Genomic DNA, 23887 nt, shown 5'->3' with positions numbered 1-23887 from the left:
TGTGTCCCACACTTATGTGGAGCTGTGACGATAGACCTGTTTTTTAGTACTCACCTACGAATTTGGTTCCTTGGAAGAATTATAAAAAATAACACATTTTCTCAACAAATTTGGAAAGCCATATCTGGTGATCTGCGTTTGTTTTTTAGAATGCGACTAACCAGATGAACAAACAGTCGATGACTATCAAGTCTTTGAACAAGAAGTCCTCCCAAAAAAATAACTTCAAGTCTGCGCTGCTACAGATCCTGCACAAACCAATACTCCTCATCCAGGGTCACAACTAAATCGCCTTGCCCCAACAATTACGTCATCGTCTTAAGTCAGTCAATGTCCGAGCGGGAGGAGCGACATAGTGGTAGAGGAGCAAATATGAATGGGGTTAAGGACAGGGCTTTAAGTGGAATGAAAAACCAGACTCGCGGGCTCCGTCGGCAACACACCCAGAGACCAGTTCCTCACACGTAGCCAGTGTCTCCTCTCACACGCAGACACTTACCGTTACACTACCAGTTTGTCCGGTGAGGGTCACTGCGTGTGCTCTTACATAGTGTTTTGCGGTCCCACAGAGGCGCTGTGTGTCTGATCATGGGTTGTGTGCTGAAACGCCGTAGGGAGAGAAAGTGAAAGCATGCCATGCGCGTGTTGAAGGAGACGAGCCATACGTGTGCTCACGTAAGCAAGCCGCCCCTGGACAGGAGATGTGCAGGCATATGGTGCGAGCAGGTGTTGTAATAACGCCGCGAGTCGTACACGTGCACATTGCCTGTCTAGGCTGAAGCTTAAACAGACGCCGTAAGCATGCACATCGCCTGTCCCCCTTCCAAACTCAAGTCGACAACAATAGATCTCTCTAGTGACAGCACTTCGCGCTGCATCGCTAGACGAGACCTAAAAAATTAGTGTCCTTGTGTAATGTAACTAGTGCTCATATAAAGTGCCCGCATACCTTCGGTTTGCGTTCACTATATATAAAACTGCAGAAAAAATAAAGGTGCGACGGAAAGCATCGCGGTGCACTGTGGAATATCAGGGTATGGCTGCAAAGTGGCACAGTGTCTCCGTAATCACAGCTGAGCAGTCCATTTGGCTGCAGTGTGCCTCCCATAAAATAAAATGTTCATGAGGATTCTCCACACTGTTAGGCTCTCCCACCTTTGTGCCAGTACACAACTGTTCCTGCCTCCATTCTGTATAGTGACTGCCCTGGTGAGGTCGCGTGCGTGTTAGCCTCTAGGAAGCGTAAAACAACCATAATGCACTTTGAAAAAAGACTGAAACACTCATGAGCTGCCAGAAACATCCAAAACAAGTTGCCACCTACGTAACCACCACAAATGACTACAAAAACAATGTACTGAAGTTGAGAAATATTTAAAAGAAGATGCCCTTATCTGGACGTTTGTTTTAATAATGGATGATTCTAAAGCTATGCTTCATGTTCTGCTTGTTGTAAAAGATACACCCGCTAGTACTACGGATTTTATGGAAAATTGGGTCTACGTATACGTTGTGGAATACCTTTCAGTAAGAAAACCTATAGCAAACTGTAATATCTGTTGGATGTTGTCATCAATTATGTCATTTGAGATGTCATCGGTTACGTCATTTAACATCTAATGAGTGATTTAATATGTGTAGTCATAAATAATGCATGATGGGACGCAAGATATAATGAGGTCAGTAAAGTATAACTGTGGAATTTCAGTGTTTTCGGCAGCGATCTTGAATTTTAAGAATTTGTTCACAAATAAAGGACATCATTTTTGTACCTACAATCAAAATCTACCAGTGCTTTTCTTTGATTGGGAAGATCTTGATGGACTGCTCTCTCTTGCACTGGGATTATGGTAATAAACAACCTCTACTCAGAATTTACTTATTTGAGTGCTGGGCCACCCATTGTTCAGGTCAGTAAAGTATAAATTGGTGGATTTCAGTGTTTGTTTTTTAAAAAATAATTTTATTATTTTATTGCTTTGTTTTTTAAACATATGCTAAAATCGTATTACCTTATCTAACTATAACCTCATTGTAATCTTTGAGTTTTTTCAGTTAATGTTTGAGGTATTTTTAATAATGTAAAGTAAAACATTATTGCTACACCGAACTATAACGGCAATTTAACCTTTGTTTTTTAAGTGAATTTAAAGGGTTTTGATCATATTCACTAAATTCCTCAGTGAGTATAGCTTTAGGCAGTTTGCGCCCTCTGTGTTGCTTTCCCTGGCCCCTGGGGTACTTTTGCTCCCACCCTCCACCCCTGTTACTTTCACATCCCCTCCCTTTGTTGCTTCGGCATTCCCTCCCAACCTCCCTCATGTTGCTTCACCATTCGCCTCCCCACCCACCCCTGTGATGCTGCACCATTCCCCCCCAAATCCTGTGTGTTTCTGTCCCTCCTAGCCCTCCTGATTATTAGGTAGAGCCTACTAGAGAGCAAATGCTCTTTTTGTATCAAGGCATTTTGGGCCAGATGTACGAACCTGGAAATAGCGCCTCGCAAATTGTTAGTCTTTTGCGACTCGCAAATTGCGAGGTGCTATTACCAATGTACAACAGTGTATTTCACACTGTTAGTGATTCCCAATGGGGTCGCAAATAGAGAGGCTCATGAATATTAATGAGCCTCTCGCAATTTGCGACCCCATTGGGAATGGCAGGACCTCCCCGGTATGGTGGCCTGCTGGGCTCAGCAGACCACCATGACTGGGACTGCTTTTAAATAGAGCAGTTTTTTTTAAATGCAGGACCCACTGCATTTTTTAAAATTCTTTTTTATTTTAAATACAATCAAGGCACAAAACAATCAGGCAGTAAATACAGGCATTATATCCAGACAATTGTAGATTCTTGGCGATCGGCTTATTGATATCATATAGCTCATTCAATGTGGCAATATTCCAACAATAAAAATCACAGTTCCACATCACTTCCATCGTTAGAACCCCTCTCCGTCTGTACCTGTGGAGGATCACAAATTTAACCCCTGAACTTATTCCATGCCCCCCAGATCCTACCCCATTATTGAGGACATCCCTGGTTAATAAACACTGTCTTCTCTGTTACCATAGTAGTATCCAAATCCCCACACCACGCTCTGAGTGTTGGTGGCTCTGCTGCTCCACATTTCTGTGCAATATTGCGTTTTGCTATCATTATTCCCAGTGTGACCCATACCTGTACATGGCGACTGAGATCATTCGGCTCCCACACGTTCAGTAAGCATCTTCTGGACTCTGGTGTTACCGACACCTCAACCGCCTGTGACATTGTCCTCATGACTTTTACCCAATATTCCGTGATCTTAGGACACTGCCACACTGTGTGATAGAACGTGCCCTCCTCCCCACACCATCTCAGGCAGTATGGGTGCGATATCGTCCCTATTTTATGGAGGGTGTGTTTAATGTAGTATATCCTATGTAAAAGTTTAAGCTGTACAAGTTTGAGTCTCGAGGGTATACCCACTTCCCGCGGGGATGCCAACGATTTCTGCCATTCAGAATCCTCGAATTCGCCCACGTCTCGAGACCACTTGTCTCTGAGCGTCACGTGTGGGTCAGGTAGATTGTTTACTAATTTTCGGTAGGTAAGGGAGGTCACCCGCTTATGTATGCAGTCCGTCAGCAGTCTATCCTCTAGGGGGGTAGCCTCCGGAACATGGTAGGACCGCCTGCAGCGCATGCTTTATCTGCAGATATCTAAAGATTTCAGAGGGTGCCATGTCATACTGCGCTTGGAGACGCTCGAATGTAATTACCTCCCCTTTATGCCACATGTCCCCCACCGTAGAGATACCAATTGCGTCCCACTGAGCGAACCCCTTGTAGTTCTTAAGATTGCCTAGTCGCTGTGTGTCCCACAGAGGGGTAAGTTGTGTTATTTTGCCCCTTCAGCCCAATTTAGTGTGCGCCTCATGCCATATGTCGACCGTTCGTCTTGTGGGCCCGATAATAGCTGGGGCTCATTTTTTGTTGTAAAGTGCAGACATCAATCCCTCAACCCCCAGTCCGTGCCTATCTGCATTGAACCCAAGGTCCGTCTGTGGAGCGTGTATCCATTGGTTGATTACCATCAACTAGGCCGCCCAGTAGTAAAGCCGTATGTCTGGGAGTGCTATACCGCCATCGTACCACCCCATTACCAATTTGCGCTGTGCTATGCATGCGGTTTATTTCCCCACAACAGCCCGGAGACCTGCGCCGCTATCTTCCTGAAATAGGTAGGCGGCACTAGGAACGAAGAATTATCAAGTGCATACAAGAATCTAGGGAGCGCCATCATTTTAAAAAGCACTGCCTTCCCCAGCAGCATTAAAGGCAGTGCACTCCAGTGAATTGTATCCCTTTTCAGACGTTCCAGGGAGGACATAAGATTTCTTATAATAAATTCGCTCGGATCCGCAGCGATATCAATGCCCAGGTATTTAAAAACCTCCGCTGAAATCTGTAGTGGTCAGTCTCATGGAAGGCGAGGTGGTGGGCCACAGAGCACACACAGTATCGACTTGGACCAATTTATGGTGTATCCCGACACCCGACCAAAGAGGTCAAAAATATTTAGGAGTACCAAAATGGATCATCTGGGGGAGGCCAGGTACAGTAGCACGTCGTCCGCATACAGTGAGATGCGGTCTTCCCACTCTTCCGTCCACTTAATTCCCGGAATCATTAGTTCCCATCTGATCCAAGCCACTAGCGGCTCTAAAACTAGGGCAAAGAGCAGCGGCGATAGTGGACAGCCTTGACGCGTGCCCCGAGTTAATGGGAAGTTATGGGAGATATGACCATTAGCTGTTACATGCGCCAGAGGTTTTGTATATAGGAGATGAATCCATGCACAGAACTTGGGGCCGAAGCCCAAGTGCTTCAGTACTGTGAACAAGAAGGGCCATTCAACCATGTCGAACGCCGTACGGGCGTCTAGTGACAGGAGAACGGCCGACTCCTGAAGGCATGGTATACGGGCCATCACTCTGTGCAGACGCCTCATGAAGAGGGTGGTAATTTGCGAGTGTTTCAAGCCCGCAATTGCAGACACAAAACATTCTTACATAGGGTTGCGCTTGCTATTCTCGCTATTAGGAAGGCAATGCCCCTTCCTAATAGCGGGTCACAAAAGCCTATTTTGCGAGTCGCAAAAAATTGTGACTCGCAAAATAGGGTTTGTACATTCACTGTTATTTTTGCATGTGTGAACAGGTTCGCAAGCCCGTTTTGCGCATGCAAAAATTGTCTTACATCTGTCCCATTGTGACTTACTAAGAGGGTTCTGGAGCCCACCCATTCCTTGACAATAGTTGGTTTCCTTGCCACTCTCATTTGCTTTCTTCTAATTGGCATCCCAGCTTGTCAATCTTGTGTTTATCCCACCAATGGAGTATTGCCTCTTCACAATCTCTTTGATTGGCTGGCATCACTACTTCCACAACTTGCTTTTCAAACAATGCTTTTGAATGTGATGCCTAACAGAGAGCAAAGCGGTCTGCTTGCAAAACCATTTTGGGGACATGCTGAAAGCTTACCTAAGAATTCATTCCTAACCATTGGCTTTCTGTTTTGTCTCTCAATTAGCTTGGTTTCTATTTGCTGGTGTTATTTGTTTTAGCCCGGCCAGCTTGTCTTCAGCCCTCCTTTGAAGCATAGCCTTATTACTACCTCTCTGATTGGCTCTTTCTTTGCGGCCACCAGTATCTGCTGTTCGGGAATTATTTTTTCTTTTTGTAAAGCACTCCATGCATGTGTTTTCCAGATGTTTCCTTGGTATGCTTCTCCCCCTTCCCCCCTCCAGTGCTCCGTGTTGCTCTGAAGCACTGTGTGCTCTGTTCTCCACCATACTGTTGATTTGTATAGCATCGACACAGGCCTGCAAAATGGTATTGTAATTAGTAACACAGATGGACGCATTTGCTTCAGATTAGGTTAAACATGTATTCGAAAAACCAGAAGCACCTGGAGAGAGCACTACAGGTCTGAGCAGTTCGCATACCTTTGGGGCCCGCCCACTGATGCTTTGTCTGAATCTTTTCCCAGACTGCATTCATGGCTGGTAGCCAGTGCAGCGTCCCCTCCCTCTTCCCCTGTTAGTTTCCTTTACTTCAAAGCCTGGAATGTAATCTCTGATCTTATCAAGCCCACATGGCGGATGTTGCTCTTTATGGTGCTTCAGAACTGTGCTTTCTGCACCATGTGAAGAAACAATTTTAAGACCCTCTCACCATGCGGGAGTTTGTTTACAGTACGATGTTTAAGACTGCTCACCAAATATGAGCTTTTATCTTCTCTTAGTATGATTAAGTCGCCTTACACATGTGCATATGTCCTCCTGATCACTGACGAAGGCTACCCTTTGTCATACAGAAATGCCTGTGAACGGACTCAAACTTTCAAATGACCTCTTACCGATTTCACATTTAACCTCCGTAATCCGTGTCTTTTCAAATCTAAGGTTCCTTTGTAGTTTATAATCTGTGCCTTCAATTTCAAAACGTTTTCGGAGGTTTCCGAACAAGCCCAATACACTGCTTGCTTTTTGCCACCGCCCTATTCAAAGGTAGGTTAAACTGCCCCTCATTTTTAACATGTACCACAGGACTAGAGCATTTGATGTCTGAATGTGCCAGCTGTGGTCACATAGTCTACCCATTTCCTGTCACATCCTGTTTGGTGTCTAACATGATTGTTGTTTGCTCATTGTTTAATGTGACACATCAAAATCGTGTTAAATGCCGGTCGGAATATGTGTGTGACATTTATCCCAGGTTTCAATGTTTAGATCTTCAGAATACCAAAACTGTGTTTCAGTAATTTTCTTTTGCATTAGTAGCAGAAAAGAGATGATTTGCAAGGGATAGTTAGGATGTTCAAGATTTATTTTTGGTGGACTGGTGTAGGATCGGGCATATTGTGGCTAGGAAGTTGCAACAAAAAACAAGCATTGGCAAAACCAATCGGTATGCCTTTCAAATGCAGCTGCTTAACTGTTGACTTTGCCAATACTTTATTGTAAAGCCTTGCTTAAAAAATGAAAAAGTAAAACAAATGGACATGTCAAGTAATGAAAAAGCAAACTTGTATCGTAAGGTATCTCAAAAATGTACATCCAAATCAATATGCTATTCTCTTAATAAATGGCATGGTTTACTTTTGAAATATTTTATTCCGGAAGCTCAAAACAGAATTCAAAAATAATAATACAATGTCAACATTTAAAGGAAAATGCTTGCCAAGGCCTAAAGTACTTATGCAAGACTCTCACTTTGTACAAGCATGGAAGTTAAACTTATCTAGGTTTTAATATTATGGAAACTTGTCGCAGCTTACCCCACAAAAATAATTAGTTGACGCATAAAAAGTATGGTGTGATTGATTCAATTTTAGAGTGCTTGTTTTCTTGACATCAGAAGGATGAAGCGTTAGGTATCTACACATCTTACACAATGATCTCTGCAGCATTCTCAGAAATATCTATAGGAAGCTTTCAGGCCCACCTTGTTACATGCGGCCGTCAGTGGCACTTTCTAAAACGTTTTGTTGACTTTCCTTTTGCTAGTCATTGCCATCAGGTTTGTTAAAGTGACTGTTTCCTTTGAAACAAATCGCTACATCTACCAGTGTGCATTGTTTTTTTAAATGAAAATGAGAACAGGCTATCCAGCTGACAGCAGGTCATGCTGTCTTATCTTTTACAAATTTGTATTTTATGTGGTCTTCGTTCTATAGGACCAACTACAACAGACCAAGACATACAGTAAGATAGCGGAGATGTTAATGTATCTGCTGTAGTGTTCACACGTGCCGGGCACCTGCCGAAAGCAGGTTTGACCATTGGGTAATACAGCTGTTTACTATAGAACTCACTCTGTTCCATGTGACCACATCAGAAAGAACAATGCGCATGACTTCCACTCAGTTCTTGCTTTTTAGCTAACTGCAGACGGAGTGCTGTGCTTACTGTAGGTCCATTACAAAGGTAAACTGTAACTAAAAGTCTCGGCATGCTTGAGGCTTTTTGTCGGCAAGTAGGACTAGCTGGCTGAACTTGCCCCTGATGACATAATGGCGTTTGACAGCTATGCTCCCCGCATTTTTATCCCACATTATTTACATTCCAGTAATAGTGTCTTATATTTTAAATTGGGCATTCAAAATGCAAGTACCAGAATGCCAAGTGGTGTGTGCTAAATTGGGTCCTGTAAATCTCACATCAGACAGTTAACTATGGCCCAGTTGAAATTCTGATTCAGACAGCAACCCTAACAGTGCTGTCAAGTGGACATGTACCACATACGATTTACATCCAGTCATGGTTCTGAGCCCACAGTTCTTAGCCTTCAGGAACTTGTGTTTTTGCTTATCCCACTAACACCACATGTATCTTTGCAATCTATAAATCATTGGACTAGAACTCAAGTGGCTCATGTAGTCATTAGCAGGCCTGGGCGGTGAACCCTGCTCGGTTTGCATTAACTTAACGTTGGCGAGTGCTAACGAGGAAAATCCAATGCTAGACCACCTCCCAGCGAGATTTCTGAACGCGGGCGGTCGTGGATTGTCGCTACTGCTCGCATTGAGAAACCATCCGTTTTCAATGAGGAAGTTGCCGCAAAGTAGCACCCTCTTGCACTGCGCATGGTGCCGTTCACGCTGATTTTCCAGTGTGGGACAAACACCTGGCGCTAAAAATCGGCGCTAACGGCGTGACCTAACACACTCCGCCGCTTCCAGAACTCTGCTAACTCTGCCCAGGCCTAGTCATTAGCAGGATTTGAAGTCATTTTTCATTGCGGCTGTCTAAATTTGGAAATGCCAATTTCGCGTCAATTTTTACAAAGGCAAAACACTTGTTATGTCATCGCAGCAAAGAGGGCCAAGCAAAGAATGCGAGACGAGTCTGATCCATAGGTCCTGCTCACCACCGAGCACCTAGGACGCACTGTCCTAGGTGCTCGGTGGGGAGCTGGGTAAGGAAGCTTATCCTGTCGTGCAGGATTCTCGTTCCCTGTGCTTCCCACCTGAACACCTTAAACAGGTGCCTACAAGTGAAAACATCTGTAGTAAACAGTTCCCTGTGAAGCCGTTGTCTAACACAAAGAGAGCCTTTGCCACCTCCGACCGCGCTAGTTTGTCCCCTGCCCCCTCTCTTTCCCTCTGTCACTCCCTTAATGACTATTTTATCAATAAAATAATAACCATCAAGTCCAACATTCCGGTTGTACCTGAACCCAACTTCCCGGACCACTCCTTCCGTTGCTCTCTTGTTTTTGATCACTTCCTACCCATCTCACCTGAGCTCTTCCGTGACCTCCTTGCTAAGGTCAAGTCCGGCTCTCCGGCAGATTGCGCTCCTGCTCGGATTCTTAGATCTCTTTACACTTCTTGCCCCATTCCCCCCTTAACTCTTCTTAATTCTTGTTTGGCTTCGGGCTCTGTTCCTTCTTTCTTTAAAACTGCCATTGTGCACCCCATCCTGAAGAAAGCTGGCCTGGATCCTTCCCTTCCATCGAACTATAGGCCGATCTCCCTTCTTCCCTATCTCGGGAAAATCCTCGAGAGCTATGTGACTTCTTGTCTCTCGAACTTTATTGAGGAGAATAACATCTTGGCCTCCCGCCAGGCTGGCTTTCGACCTGGCCACTCCACTGAGAGTGTGGTCCTCGCGGTCCTGGATGAACTGAAGGGGAAGGCTGATTGCAATCTCCCCCAGGCCTTAGTTCTTTTGGACTTGTCCGCTGCGTTTGACACGGTCGATCATGCCATCCTCCTCGACCGTGTCGGCGCAGCGGGCATCCAGGGCATCGCCCTTTCCTGGATCGCGTCCTTTCTTCAGGGCAGATCACAGGCAGTTCACCTCTCTGATTTCTCTGCCCCCCCCCTCCCGGTCACATGTGGGGTACCCCAAGGTTCTTCTCTGTCCCCTCTTCTCTTCAACCTTTATATCCGCCCTCTTATCTCTTCCCTTCTCGAGCTGGGGGTCTCTGTGTACAACTACGCAGATGACCTCCAGCTTGTCTTTGATCTATCCTCTCCTACTCACTCTCTTTCCAAGTTCAGCTCTACTCTACTCTTTATTTCCCAATGGATGAGCTTTAATCATTTAAAGCTTAATCCTGACAAGACTGAGCTTGTCCTCACTGGTGGTCCCTCTAACCCCTGGTCTGCTGTTCACTGGCCCCTTTCCTTCGGTCCCCCTCCCTTACCAGTTTCCTCCGTTCGGACCTTGGGCATTAAGATCAGTAATGATCTTTCTATGCATGCGCATATTAGCGCCGTCGTTTCCGCTTGTTTTCTTTCCCTCCGCCTCATCCGCAAAATCTCCCGGTTTTTTTCTGTTGATGCCCTTAAAACTATTATTTCTGCCCTTATTATATCTCGCCTGGATTATGGTAATGGCCTGTTTGTAGGCATCCCGGCTTACGAGACTCGCCGCCTCCAGGCCATCCAGAACCAGGCAGCCCGTCTTGTTTTTCGTCTTCCCAAGTTTTCCCACATCACCCCTGCCCTTAAATCCCTTCACTGGCTCCCTGTTCACTTCAGATCTCACTTTAAACTTGCCTGTTTGGCTTTCCGGGCCCATGCCCGATCTGCTCCTCTCTTTATCAATTCTCTAGTTTCTTCTCATGCCCCCTGTCGCTCTCTTCGCTCGTCCTCTCTCTCCCTTCTTCACGTGCCCCGCTTCCGCAAATCCCGCACCGGAGGCACCCGCTTCTCGGTGCGGGCTCCCCAGATCTGGAATTCTCTTCCCCTTTCTATTCGCTCTATCCCTATTTTCTCACATTTCCGGAAAGCTCTTAAAACTTTCTTCTTTCTTCAGGCTTTTCCTGTCTAATCTCCCCCCGGTTTTCTTTGCAAATTGTTGGCTGTGATCCTCAGCGCCAGGAAGCCGCTTGGCCGCAGTGCGCTTTTATAAATATTTGTTTCATTTCATTTCATTTCATTTCATTTCATTTCAAATGATGCGCCTGGCCTGTATAACAATATTGGAGACAAACCACGCTCTGCCTTCATCGTCTGCACACATTCAGCTGCAGCACGTTTGCACACATGCATGTCCCACTGCTTTATTTAATGTAGCCCAGCTGTTTCCTTCATGCAAGCAAAACATGTGTAGGGCCATTAACAGACGCCTGTCTGCAAGGAATTAGGGACAAGAATGTGTATCTTAGTTCTGGGTTGACATTTCCCGGAGCAAGTCAAAGTGGGTTGAAGCGTCAAAGCTTACTAAAGAAGATGTTTTAAGATTGAAAGGCTAAAGGGAGATAAGTGGCTGAAGCAGCTGTTTCCATAGAGCATAATGCTTTTTAGCTGTGTTTACATAACGCCGCCATTTAATAAAGAATGCAATCGTGTTCACATTGCTGTCATTTGGACAGAAAAAAATCACACTGTGCTAATTATGAAAAGTTACATGTCACTATGGCTTCTAATTTTAACGGTGCTTCAGACAGGCTCATCAGTATAATAAGGCTGTACGGCCTATCCCGACGCCCCTGCCTGCCGTATTTTCGCTCCTTTCCAATGGGCCTCTTACTGTACTGGGAAGGAAGAGGCAGGCAACAACTGGACCCTGGAACATTCACTTCCACTCACATGGCCTCAGCAGGAGCAATTTATTATCCCTTTCATGTTGACTCACTAAGATGGAGCCTCTTTCTTTACAAGCATACACCGACTAAGCTTGTCGAAATTAACACAATAAAAAATAACAAGCATTTGCAATGCAATAGGTCTCGCATTACTGACATTTTGAGCTATTGGCGTTGCATTATTATTAGCAACACCAATAGCTCAAACGATCAGTAATACAAGACCTATTGCATTATAAATGCTTGTTTTCTTTTCATTCTGGTACGTGTAATCATGTTTCGTCTCCTTATAACTAGAAGTAGCAGAAGGCAAAGAGAAAAGGTGGACATTAAGAAACTTGGGTGCCCTAGAATGGAAGCATTTTTTTGTGGCACTTGACAGCTTAACATATATAAATAAGATGCTGTTACTAAGCAGCGCGGGTTGCTGAAGCAGGAGAGCATGTCGTGCCTCAGCGACAAACAGCGCTGGGTTGAATAAATGCCAACAGCAAATACTGGAGGGAGGGAGGCTGTGTGAGCGAGGAGTCAAGAGGTGGCAAGAGCTGGCCAATCAATTGGTGAAGTCCACTTGGAGGGAACCAGGCACGGAAAGCAGTACAAATGCACATTATTAACCAACATGAGAAAAGGAATTTTAAGAAGCCGGCCAACTAACCTACCAAAAGCAATGGGTGTGTCCCCCGAAAGCCCATATAACGAATACAGCATGTCTTGCAGAGAAGCTCATGCATTGCCCAGGCTCGACCTAAAAAGTGCTATGGTGGGATCCCGGACAGCATGAGTGGGAAGAGAAATAGTATCAGCATGTACCGATTAAGATTACAGAAGTTAACACAAATTTTTTAAATTTAGATTGCTATAGGGGTGTCACAGACAGCGGGAATGGGAGGGGAAAGCAATAGTACCTGAATCATGTCTGGGGCAGCGGATGGGCACTGATTAAGTTGGTACCAGCTTCCAAAAAAGGATTGGAAGTGACGTTTGTCCAGAACTAGGCAACCAAGGAGGCTGCAAAGAACAGGGACACTGGAGCCAGCACATTGTAAGCAATGTGCATGCTCCAAGCCCTTTTTGTAAAGAATAGCGTCTCACAAGTGAGACGCAGAGCTAACGCATGCTCTCGCAGGCTTGACCCTAAAAATGGCCTAGATGTCAGGAGATGCATTCCTTGTGTTTGTTAGTAGCTTGATAATATTTATTTTTTAACAAAGTGATAATATTTATTGAAAGAAATTGCTGACGGTGTTTCCATAATAAAGAGGTTTTTTTATTTAACTCTATATACCACTGTTTTTGCTGTTTCTTACCACTCTAAATATTAGCAATTTAATGGTATTCAGTGTATTGGCCTCAGAAGAGTGAAAGGTTGAGTTGTCCTGAAAGAATATGAAGTCGAGAACTGTAGATCATAACTAGACAGCTTATCTTGTGATCGTATCCATCCCAAAATTGCAAAAGTGCTAGTCGTTGTTGGCCCACAATTTGGTGCCACATAATGGATAAAGGTCACGTCTGTTTACCATTGAGTAGCCAGTTGATGTCACACTTCATACAAATTTAACATGTGTTATCACAAGAAAGAAAGTGACAGCCTGGTTATGGCCCATGTAAATTCAAACTCAAAGACCATTGCAGAATTCCAGGAATTATTTGAGTCTGTTTTACACCTATTCTAGAAGACCTGTATTTTTACGTCAAACCTTCCGGATAGCACAAGCTGTCTGTCTTCGAAGGACATACTGTGATCTTGCCAAGAACATACATGGGCTACCAGCCTGCTCAATGTTTTCATTTGGTTGGCTTTACTGTCACTCTTATTTGATTGCTTTCTATCGGATGGCTTTCTTTGTTTCTGCCTCTCCCTCTTGTTTTTGTCCCTCCCATGCCTCTTTACAATCTCTATTATTTGCTAGCTCCTAGGCTACCTTTGCTCACTTTAGTGAACTAATTTTTCTTTTTTTGTTTAAGAACTTCATGAGAGTGCATGTTTTCCAACTGTCTTGTGTGCTTTTCTTCTGCCATGTTTCTATTTCTTGCCCATGTGCTTCTTTCCTCCTATCCGCACACATGGTGCTCTTTCTCAACCATGTGTTTCTCCCCTCCATGTTGCTCTCTTTTGACCTTGTTTTCCCCTTGTATTGCTTTTCCTGCTTCCTTGCTTTTTACATCACCCACTTGTATTGCTTCACATGCTCAACTCACTCATCCATTCATTTTTTTTAAGCTCTACATTTTTATAAATGTACAAATCCCTCTTGGATTGGTGAATAAAAAAATAAGTCTGTGTCCTTTTCAATGCACATACCTATAAAATTACACAGCTGTCCCAGTTGCATGTTTTTTATTATTAGCCATGCTGCACAGCAGCTGCAATGTTGTCTAGCATGGCTTGGAAGTATAGACCCAGCCAATAAATCTTATAGGCTTTTCTAATGCTTGTTTCTGTTGTGTGAAGCACTTTTTAGAATGCGTATGTGTTCAAGCCATTTTCCCTGTGTACATCTCTCCCCCTGCATTCTGTGTTATTCTCTGGTGCCTGCTGCTTCTCTCCCCCCTCACACTTGTGTTTGCCTGTGTTTACCCATTGTTTCCCATGTCCGCGCCCTCTGTCACGTCCCACCAACTTCTTGTTGCTTTTGCTCCTGTCCTTCTGTAGTGACTTCCAAACGCAGATTCATTGAAGAGATGAGGTTTATTCTCATAAGACAGCTTAAAGATCCACAGCTGGCAAATAACGTTCACTCTACTCCCCAAGACTCATAGAATACCCCCAGCATAGAATACAGAAACATTCCACACCTAAGAATATTCTAAGTTGGGACACCACACACCTTCCTCCTATTAAAACAAAAATAATAATAATAGAAAAATTATATATATTACAATATAGAGAGAAACATACGTAATTAACCATTAAAATTGAATAAAATCTTTCATTTTGACAGGAGTATGCTTAATGCGAGAGCTTTTCCTTAATTCAATCACATGACTCTCATTCAGGAATAGTCTCACAAGGTTTAGAAGTATTATCATGAGACAGAGTAGGAACCATACTCTGGAAATTGTCAATACATTCAGAACGTGACTCACTAACATTTGAACTGGGCATAGAATTCACATATGTGTCCAAAAAAATAGAACCATACTCCTTCTCATCAGTAAATTTAGAAACAATGGGTTGAGAGACCGACTGTGAGTTTGTAAATCTATACAAACATATGCGTCTAAAATTCAAAAATTTTCCCCATCAACTCTTACTGCTTTGCTGAAAACTTCCAGTACTTTAACAGGATCAGACCACTTGGCCCACTTTTTGCCAGAAAGACCACCAAACTTGACGCAAACAAAATCCCCTATTTTAATCTTGGAACCAGAGTATTGATTCTGCGAGAAATTGTTCTTCATTTTCTCTTGATATTTCTGGACACGCTCCCTGACTTTGAACAAATCAAAGGTGGAATCATTGGAAGTTTTAACCTTCAACCTCCAGGGCAAAAGCTTAGAACCAGGTTTCCTACCTTCTAACATCTTAAACGGATAAGTGCGATATGACAACAGAGTGGCATGAAAGGCCTTTTTCCATTCGAACCCACTTTTTACAGCAAGCTGAATAGATTATTTGACCACCCTATTAAAGCATTCTACCTGTCCATTAGCTTGTGCGGTATAATTGGACACTCGTTTATGCAAAACACAGCATCTTTCAAGAAAATAATCAAACTCCTTGCTAACAAATTGAGGACCATTACCCGAGATTATTTCAGCAGGCAACCCTTCACGCCAAAAAACTTTGTCTAAAAATTCAAATATTTGAGTTCAACCAATCTTCTCCACAATCTTCAACTCAGGCCATTTTGAAAAATAATCTATTAAAACTAAAGCATACACATCCTTGTTGAGAGATAAACCAAGAGGACCAATAATATTGATACCCAGTTTCCACCATGGACCTTGAACACACTCAATGGGAGTGGCATCCACAGACAGTGGTTTGACTGATTTATCACTTTTAGAACAAGGAAGACACTGTCTGACCCATTTGTCAACCATACTATTGATGCTAGGCCACCAATAACATTCTCTGGTCCATCTTTTAGTGCTGGACATACCCATGTGGTCTTCATGAGCCAAGGTCAAAATTCTTTCTCTAATTTTAAAAGGAGGAACAATTTTGTCCCCTCTTGTTTCAAAACCTTGAGAAAACTTAACTCATTCTTGACCTTGCAAAATGACATAAGTTCACCAGTTAATTTCCTTTCTTCAGGCCAACCCGCCTGTAAAAATGGCACTATTGGATAGGGTACTGTCCTCACACATTGCATTCTTCCAATCAGTTTCTGGAATAACTTCCGATGACAATACATTAGTATTTCCACTATTAACATCGTCAATCATGTACGCTACATTAAAATCAACACCATTGTTGTCGGTGTCGGGTGCATCAGACAAAGGTAATCGTGACATGCAATCAGCATGTACGTTTAAACGCCCTGGAACAAATTCAACAACACACTGATATTCCTGTAATTTGGCTGCCAATCCTGCCAAACGAGATGTTAATGTTCTACCACCACCAGCAGCTAACATATTGATTAAGGGCTTGTGGTCTGTTCTTAAGTGAAATTTGGTAGACCACAAAAATTGACGAAAATGTTGCACAGCCTATGTACAGGCTAACAGTTCCTTTTCAATGGTGGAATAATTATATTCAGCACCACGTAACATTCTAGATGCATAAGAGAAGACCTATTCATCACCTTTGTTCTTTTGCATTAAGGCAGAGCCTAAACCTACATTGCTAGCGTCTACAGCTACAATACATTCTCTTCCAATTTCAAAAGGTCTCAAAAATGGTGCATCAACAATTTCTTTTTTCAAAAGCTCAAAGGCTAATTGTTCCTTGCCCCAAGTTAACTTCACATTGTTCTTAAAGAATGCACTTTTGAAGAATAATCTTGTACGAATTTACTATAAAATTCTTTCAAGCCTAAAAAAGAAGACATTTGTTCTTTCGTAGTAGGAGCAGGAGCATTAGAAATACTTTGAACATGATTTAACTTAGGTTTTATCCCATTGCTAGAGATCTCATGTTCCAAATAGTCCACTTTATTTTGTACACATTTTAACACATTTTCCAAGTTCTTATCGTGTTCCTCGTAGTTTTTCCCAAACATTAAAATATCATCCTCGAAAGCAGTTGCACCAGAACACCCTTCCAAAACCTCCTTCATAAGTCTTTGAAATACGGAAGCAGCGCTGGCTAAGCCAAACTGCATGCGTGAACATTGAAGCATACCCTCGGGCATAACAAAAGCTGTCAAAAATTTAGATTTCTCATGTAGAACTACCTGGTGATAGGCACTGGCTAGATCTACAGTGGAGAAAACACAAGCACCTGAAAGCGTGGAAATCAACTCATGGTCGTAGGGTAAGGGATGTCTATCAATCCATATATCTTTATTAAGACTGCGAAGATCTACACACAAACGAAGATCGCCATTGCTCGTAAGGGATAAAACAACCGGAGAGACCCATGGGGAAGATTCTATGGGCTCATTGATGTTCTTAGACACTAAATCAGTTAATATTTCCTTAAGTTTATCGCAATACGCCAATGGTACATTTCTTACACTGTGTCTGACAGGAACTGCGCCCTCCTTGAGAATAATTTTATGTTTAAAATTTACAAATTCCCCATGACGATCATTGAAGAGAGAGGGAAACCTGTCTTTTATTTCAGTGGCAAGTTCCCCATTGTTGAATGGCACAACATAAACAGGTGGCGAGGCATTGGGATCTAACTTTATACCCATTTCTTGTTGATGAGGCCAACCAAGTATAGGTACACCTTTGGTGGCTACATACGCTTTTCTTCTGGTTCTTCTGCCTTTGTCTGCCCACATGAATCCATCAAAGTCAACCTTGTGACCAGAGTAACCACCAGGCTGAATATCAGGCGGAAATAACTTTTTAGCCTTCCAAAATTCGTCAAAAACATTTCTGCCAACAATACTATACCAAACGCATGAATCCACTAACATAGAAACTTTTATACCATCAATTAGCACTTTGCCACTAGGGAAACCTATGCAATTTGAATTACCGACACACAAAAGACTATTGACCTCTGAAAGAGGTTCACTCTCTTCGTGTGTCATGAAATGAATTTTTTGAGAAGACTTGCAAACTTTGCTAAAATGTCCAGTTTTCTTACATTTGATACAAATCTTGTTCCACGCAGGACACACTTTGTAGCTTCCAACATGGTCAAGACCACCGCACCTATAACAAACAATTTGGGTTTTTTTCCCCAAAAATGTATTATCCTTTCCCACAGTGTCTTTCTTAGAAAGGAAAGGATACAAATTTTTGGAAGTGGATTGGTCCTTTACTACAGACTCTTCGGGAACAGCCGCATTAATTTTAACAACTTGTCCTCTAATTTTGTTAACAAACTTCTCATGTTGCTCGATACCTTTAGCAATATTTACTACAGCACTTAGAGACGATTCAGTACCCATCCATAGTCTTTCTTGAATTTTTTTGCTTTCAGTTTTCATCATTATTTGATCCTTAAAACTTGTGCTTTTGGGCACAAGATCTCAATGTGCGTAAAACAGCTACATAGTGCTCAATGGATTCATCCTCTTTTTGTGCATGAGAATAGAATTTAAACCTTTCCATGACAGTGTTAATTTTCCTGCCAAATCGAATACTCATTTGTAGAATAGTAATATCAAAAACATTGGTATCCCCAGAACCTTCAATAGGGGGTAAATTCGCCAATTCTTTTAAACCTGCCCCCCTAAACAGTTCCTTAATAGTGAAAGTTTCCTCTTAGAACAACCATCTTCTTATAAAACATCAACATAAGCCAGGAACATTGGATACCATAAGTACCATTCCATTTTGTGTTCACCAGCAAACAATGTGGGGGTGCAACAATGTTAGACATGACTCAGAACAGTAAAAATTGGGGCTACAGTGAACACTAAAATGTATTTTAAGCAATAAGTATAAAGAAGTATAAACTTCTGTAAAATACTAATTCGATTAGTTTACAAGTAGGGAATCTGAAAAGGAAAAAAATAGGTTACAAAATAACAAAACTCAAATAATGAATGTAGTCACCGAAGTCTGTGTGTCTCCAGGTGAAGTCAAACTCTATAAAGTTCCGACAGTAGTAATCACGAAGTATTAGATATATACAAAGTAGATCTTCTCTTGCCAGCAAAATGAGACACACAGTTATGGAAACGAAAGAAATGAAATGTTGACACAAGCGCGAAGCAATGAGAGGCGCTGCTATGTAAACACAAGAAAGGAAATGTTGACACATTTGCATAGCACGTAACGCGTATGACGTGGTTAAGTTCCCAGTGTGCAACACACTGTGACGTGCAGAAGAGATGTTGAGGATTCCAGAGACACACGCGAAAGAAACAGCCCGTGCAGTTCGTGCAAGAATAGGTGAGTAGTTTTAAATCAAAACAATGTCCTTTACCATCCAGAGAAAGAAAACAACACTCTGGTCGGATCACAAACGCAATACCTCAGAGCAGCGAACGATGTAATATCGAGTTGACAGCGCTGACCACAGGCAAAGAGTCAGTACAATGAAATACGTACATCTACCGCAGTTCAAGCAATCACAATAGCTGCGGGTGCAATCAAACACAACACCGTCTCCAAACAAAATTCCATACAGCGCAGGAACTTTTTTTTTTTTTGTAAGAAACAGCCGCTGGTGCTATCCGAGCACAATAGACATAAAACAGCCGCTGGTGCAATCCATACACAGAATAAACATGAAACAGAATACCTGTTTAAAAACTTTTCGTTACATGTGAGCGCTGTCTTTTCAAAAATCCCGATCGTCGCCAAATTGTGAAGTGACTTCCAACGCAGATTCATTGAAGAGATGAGGTTTATTCTCATAAGACAGCTTAAACATCCACAGCTGGCAAATAACGTTCACTCTACTCCCCAATGCTCATAGAATACCCCAAGCATAGAATACAGAAACATTCCACACCTAAGAATATTCTAAGTTGGAACACCACACCTTCCTCACCTGCTGCTTGGTGTCCCCCCTTGTGTTGCTTTAGCTCTCCCACTCACAGTCCCTTGTGTTGTTGTGCCATTCGCCCTCACCCATCCCTATGTTGCTTTGCCATTCTGCTCCCTGCCATTAGTTGCTTCTGCTCCCCATCCGCCCTCTAAAAAAAAAAAAAAAAAAAAAAAAAAAAAAAAGTTGTGTGCCTTTTCTTACAATCCAATTCAGATCAGTAACTAAAAAGAAAAAAAGAAGTGCCTGTGTCATTTTTTAGGCACATGCATGCATGGTGCTCACTCTTACAAAATAAAGCAGATGGCCACGTCCAAGGCTTTTTTTTCCTTTTTTTTTCCTTAAAAACCATTGGCAAAGCCAATAGGTCATATAGGGAAGACCTAACTGCGTCGCCAAGGTTTTTTGTTTCGTACTTGCTGGTTGATGCTAGCCATTTCAACACATTGTGTGCCAATTATGGCTCCAGGTACACTGGGGAAGTGTGTTCTTGTGTTGAACTTTCCCTTTCACCCTGCTTTATATTTGAAGTGTAATATCAGTAGATGGTTATTTAATGATCATGGGCATTGCCCTTAAGAATCTGTGTAATGATTGTGAACCGGCCATCTATTAAATACCCCTGGCCGTTGTGACAACAAATTGCTATAAGTCTGATGCAAGTAGATACAGCGATGTGAGTACCAGCACGTGGTGATACTCCATGCCCTCTTTATATGCCACGGGCAGTAATGAATGTAGCATCTAAATGAACTCTGCCTTGCCATTGTAAACCTTGTGTGGATTAGTTTATCACTCTGCTGCAAGGAGGTCACTCTTAGCATGTAAGTCTTCTTCCTACTTCTGCCCTGCCATTTTGGACTTTTGGGATGTTGAACTTTTTTTACCTGGATTGGCCTATTGCAGTTCACCTTTTGGTGTTCCAGTTAAGTATAGCTTTCTTCAAATTGGTTTTGCAGTAGCTGTTTACCTTATATTTTAGTTAAAGTGGTTGCAATGCAAGCACTTACTGTTGTTGCTCTTGGTGTCCCTATTTTCTGTGCATAGTGTGTGTGTATGTATTGCATACTTATTTTGCACACTTTTCGAAAGGCTTTCTGACTATGAATATCACCATGTCTTTGTGCATGAAACTCATGTTTGTGACCACATAGGAAACCTTTCTACCATAAAATGATAGAACCTACATGATAGCAATGCAGCTGGGCTTTCCTACACAATATATGTATTCTAGACGCAGATCCCATGTCTGCATGACCACCTCTTCTGTGAACACTCTTAGGTGTGACTGCAAAGCTCTCTGGCTATTCATATTCATGCTGTACTTCCCCATGTCCTTCCAGAGTCAATATACACATTGGTTCATGACTAAGAGTTAAAGTAGCTTTTTGCCTTCCGTTTTTTTAATGCCTCATTATAACATGACCCATTTAGCTCATGTTATAAAACACAAGAGGTCACATATTAAGTTAAATATAGGCACACCCATCAACCTTCACCAAACCTCTTGTATTCATGTATTCTTGATTTAGGGCCACCCTCCTATGTATGCCCTTCTAATACAGATGGATAAGGCTCTATAAATGGATGTTTTCACAAACTGTCATAGCGATTTTAAAGGAGAGCTCTAGGTAAATTTCCTGTGAGCAAAGTTCCTACCACTGTAACCTCATTCAGCATTATTATATTTAATTGAATCTTGTTTAAGTGTACTTTGAAAGTTCTTTGGTGTTGATACTGTGCCTGTCATGAAGCTCTTGCTTGCATTGCAGCATTTGTCTTTGGAGAAGGGAAAATTGGGGTGATCCTCAAGATACAGATCGTTCATTCTCTTCCGTTCTATCAGCCACTCTACTCGGTGGTGTTTTATATTGGTCCTGTCAGCCATAAGATCACTCGGCTTGACCAACATAGTCTATGTGTAGGAAGGGAATGGTTTCTTTACTCTAGATAAATTGTTCTTAGCCTGTGGTCCGGGGACCCCTGGGGGGGTCAGCAAAGACTACTTAGGAGGTCCGCAACTGCTTAGCATATTAAATAATATTAACAGCTTGATAAAGTGTATATAAATAAAGAAGCAAAATGTATAATTGAAGATTTTAAAATGTTCTGTAAACATGAAGGAATTTAAAGGAAAAATACATTTAGAATCCTCAGATTGATTCATGGGAGCAGTTCAAGTGCATCAAACATAATATAGTGTGGATGATGAGGGGCCTTAATTAAATTCAGCAAAGCTCCAACCTTCCTATTAAAATGTAGATTATTTTTATGATTGCGAATAAAATAAAATATTTAGTTCAAGGCATGTGTGTCTGTAGATACACATGCTTTGAATACTCCTGCCATCTAGTGTTGGCTACCTTACACTCATTCAACTCCATCAATGATACTCTGCTGATGCAACTTAACGTATTTTGAATCTGCCCCTAGTGCTATTCCAAGTACCCATGGACCGACCTTCACAAGGTCTGCAATCTGTGCTTATCCCCGTGCACAAAGAAGATTGTGAGGCCTGTTCGGCATTTTGATAAATCTGGCACATCGTAGAGACATGCAGAGACATGACATCAAATATACACCTGATATCTTTGTCAACAATATATTGAACTAGAACAGGAAGATCTTGAAGCTTTAGCTTCCGAAGGGGAAGCAACCTTTTTGGTTCAAGATTCAGACGCCGACTTGGGAGTCATATGATCTTCCGCCTGGTTAAGGTGCTGTGAGTACTCCAATTCCTCACCTGCCCACACAAAAACCATTGGTTCCTACAAAAAAAAGGCTTCCGGGCCACCACTGCTATCTGGCCATGGTAGGCTCTGCGAACCAGCTTCAGCTGCCCCGTCCTCCGGCTCGCCACAGAAAGCATATACGAAGCTTTGCGGCTCAGCACCTAGCTAAGATCACACCTCCTTTGGCTCCATCCGCTCTGGTTCCGAAAGTGAAAACCAGTTCGGTTCTGAAACCTTCTGCATAGAAATCAGCTCCTGCTACACTCCCAGGGCCAATTTTAGAGACCATGCAGGAAAGACTTGATCCGAAACAAAAACAGATCCATATACATCCAGCGACTGGCCGCATTATCACAAAGACTGCGTCTGTGCCTTCTACCAAGAGGCAAACATCTTTCTAACAGGACATTTGATCTCCCAATACCTAAGAAAAAGGACAAGGCTACCAGTCCACTGCACCATGTTCCATCTTCTCCATCTCATTTACCACCACCTCCATCACTTGTTCCTCCTGTACCTAACTCGCCACATAATCCTTTAAACATTACAACTCTGGGATCACCAAACACAGATGTAGATACAGGAGATGATAATTCTGGAGCACCGCCAACACCAGACCACTGGCAGGATTATGACATTGACCCTCCAGGGGATACACATCCAGATCTATATCCTGCCAAACCCTCGCCTATTGACAATACTTTATCATACTTTATCATATCGCACTGTTGTGCATTTTATTACAAATAATATATTTTTGCCGCTCTACACGACTTGCCAAAATTATACATTTTAGTCCTTTTTATAATTTAGCTTTCTCTCAGCACAACCCATTAATGAGCAAGTTTCAGGATAAAGCCTGACATATTTTTTTTTCTTTCTTTTAGGTTTGCCAGGCTTGCAGCAGCAACTTTCATCAGTCAGGGAATCCCGGTCTTTCTTTTTTCTAACATAACTCCAACTCCCTATGTGGTAAGTGCCGCAATCCTTTTTCAGTTACATGTGGATTATTGTAGAATGAGCACAATTGTTAAATGAGCAGGCAGTTTTGGGAAAAATGCATTTGTGTGCGTTTGAGTTGCTGTTCCTAGAGAGTCGTAGTTAGCCTTACAAAGTGTTGTAGGAAATGTAGCAATTCATAGTTGGGTCTCGTGGTGATTCCTATGTCATAGAGCAATTTGCCTGCTGTGACCACTCTGTCCTGCCGAAGATACTGCTCCTCACAATGCCAGGTTTTATCACATGCATGCATGCACCTGGAAAAAGTAAATGTGTTACTGTGGAAAAGAAAAATATGCATGAAAATGGATGTGTGCATGTTGGATGTGGTAATCCAGGTCCTGCATTTAATTTTGCATTGCAGCCCAACCACTCAATTGAGCCGGAAACTTTGGTAGAGATTCCGCCCAGAAGCAAAAATTTGGGGTCCATAAATTGCAAACCGAAATAGCGCATTATATTAGACAAAGAGGACTAACGTTGCTGAATACAGTCTCA

General features: G+C 42.5%; 1 protein-coding gene across 1 annotated transcript in view; it reads left to right on the top strand.

The window, feature by feature from the left end:
- PGM2 (phosphoglucomutase 2) overlaps nt 1-23887 on the top strand; it is a 368921-nt gene that overhangs the window by 165704 nt on the left and 179330 nt on the right. Inside the window, exon 4 of the mRNA XM_078678353.1 lies at nt 23278-23362. Coding sequence (XP_078534479.1) covers nt 23278-23362 — 85 coding nt within the window. The remainder of the gene's footprint in view (nt 1-23277; nt 23363-23887) is intronic.

The sequence above is a fragment of the Lissotriton helveticus genome, chromosome 2_2, assembly GCF_964261635.1.
Source record: "Lissotriton helveticus chromosome 2_2, aLisHel1.1, whole genome shotgun sequence".
NCBI classification, from domain to species: Eukaryota; Metazoa; Chordata; class Amphibia; order Caudata; family Salamandridae; genus Lissotriton; species Lissotriton helveticus.
The sequence above is the reverse complement of the archived record's forward strand: the minus strand, read 5'-3'. Positions and strand labels throughout refer to the sequence as shown.